Here is a 1,958-nt window from a genome sequence, read left to right as displayed (position 1 = left end):
TCTTACCTGCCTGGCTCCCTCAAGTTCTTTCCCGTACTCCCATCATGCCCCATAGGGCCATAGTCCCATTGAATCTCATGGGCCTCAATGAAGTACTGCCGGACTTTGCCTGTGAGTAAGTTCATGGGAGGTGCCATGGAGCAAGACTTGACCTTGTAGAGTGCTTGCATACCATCTGGAGGAAAAACATCAGGGCTGGCTCCATTCTACCCAATACATCTTTTACCCAGGTGACTCATCTTCCTCCTTTTCCTAATGTTTCCCACTTTCTCCCTTCACTAGGCTCTTTATCCCTCCCTCTAAATGAGCTACTTTCTCTCACTCCTAAAGAGCCTGACTGGGAGACAGGGAGTGCAAGTGGGAATTCAAGTATCTCCCACCTGCTTATCACTACTAACTCATTTATCAGACCTTTATTCTTGCCTCTGCAAAATGCTTACACTGTAGCAACATCACAGAAATTGAAGTCAAAATACCTGAATTCCAAGTCCAAGCCTTATCACTATCTATAGGAATTTAGGAAAGTCACTTCCTAGATCTGAGCTTAACCTCTGATTTGTAAATGGGGAGAATAGAGAAATCTACTACACTAGGCCCATGGGAGCATCAAATTTTAAAAAGAGTGTTATTTGTAAAATGGGAAGCTTCCAAAGTAAAGGAACATCTACATATGAAGATGAAGCTCCACACTTGGGACTGTCAGGAAAGTGTAGATTCTAAGTAGTGTTTCCAAAAGTGGAGTTGTTACATTGAGGCATAGTGGTAATAGATGATATTGTGTTATATTTGCTTGGCTGTGTATATAGGTCACTCAGGTACATTATCTCATTTGAGTCTCACAACATCCCAAGGAGATCTGAAATTTGAAATTAGAAATCTGAGCTTTGAAGAAAGAGGAAATAAGGATATTCATTTTCATTGAATGTGTACTATCTGCTAGAACCTTTTTTGGGTGATTTACATATTTTAGTTACTTCCTTCAGTCCTCATAACTAGCCTGTGAAACAGACTTAATGTCCCCTTTTGCAGATGAAGTTTTCTTTCTAAGGATCAGAGAGGTTACATAACTTGCCCAAGATTACACAGCTAGTCAGAGGTAGAATTAAGATTTAAGTGCCTATCTTCCAACTGCACATTTGAGTGCTCATTTTCTTCTCTTGTATCCAGTCTTGGTCTCATCATTCCCTCATCTCTAAGCTTCAAAATCCCATTATTTCTCTGAAACCTCTTTACAACTTTTTAAGGTGGGAATTATTATTGCAATCCTCAGATGAGGAAACATAGACACAAAAAATGTGACATGACTTACCAAAGGTTCACTCATCCATTCCTCTACTATCTTATGTTAGAGACGGGGAAGATAAAACCCAGAGAGCATGCCCAAGGTCAACCTGCAATTTAATGACTGAGCCAAGAATGAATCTGGAATCCCAGAATTCTAATGTTTCATTGTTTACATCCAGTTATCTCACCTGAAAGACCAATCTTATGGCTCCAGGTCAGAAACCCAGGCTCCTGATAACCATCACTGCCACCTACCTCCTATATCTAAAGGATCAGAGATGTTGGATCTCACCTTGCAAATGACTATTCACTTGGCAGCTGATTAACCAGGTGCCAGGTTCCTGGGGCACCATCTCAGCACTCACAAAAGTGGCTGGAAAGATATGAGCCACATCAGTTCTATGACCTCGGATGGTCAGCATCTGTCCATGGAAGAAAACTGTGTGGACATCTACCTCATTGCCCATGCCAAACAAGTGCCAGGCCACACGTTTCTGTGCACACATACTTAGATCTGGCAAGTTTCCAAATACAAAGCCATTTATTGCTGCAAAATAAAATACAAAGAAGATATCAGAGTTAGGAAATGATAGCCCAATGAGAGAAGCCTTACCATCTGATAATAATAATATGTAACACTTAGGTGAGGTTTCGAAGAGTAAACTGTGCTGACC

General features: G+C 41.1%; 1 protein-coding gene across 1 annotated transcript in view; it reads right to left on the bottom strand.

Moving 5' to 3' along the window:
* The window catches only part of HEPH (hephaestin), a gene marked incomplete at its 5' end in the record, with an annotated part of 17,753 nt that overhangs the window by 12,295 nt on the left and 3,500 nt on the right, over positions 1 to 1,958 (bottom strand). The window contains 2 exons of the mRNA XM_010850619.1: positions 7 to 175; positions 1,577 to 1,831. Of these exons, the coding sequence (XP_010848921.1) occupies positions 7 to 175; positions 1,577 to 1,831 (424 nt within the window). The remainder of the gene's footprint in view (positions 1 to 6; positions 176 to 1,576; positions 1,832 to 1,958) is intronic.

The sequence above is a fragment of the Bison bison genome, unplaced genomic scaffold (assembly GCF_000754665.1).
Source record: "Bison bison bison isolate TAMUID 2011002044 unplaced genomic scaffold, Bison_UMD1.0 scf7180017851384, whole genome shotgun sequence".
Taxonomy (NCBI): Eukaryota; Metazoa; Chordata; class Mammalia; order Artiodactyla; family Bovidae; genus Bison; species Bison bison.
This window is presented reverse-complemented; position numbering and strand designations above follow the sequence as displayed.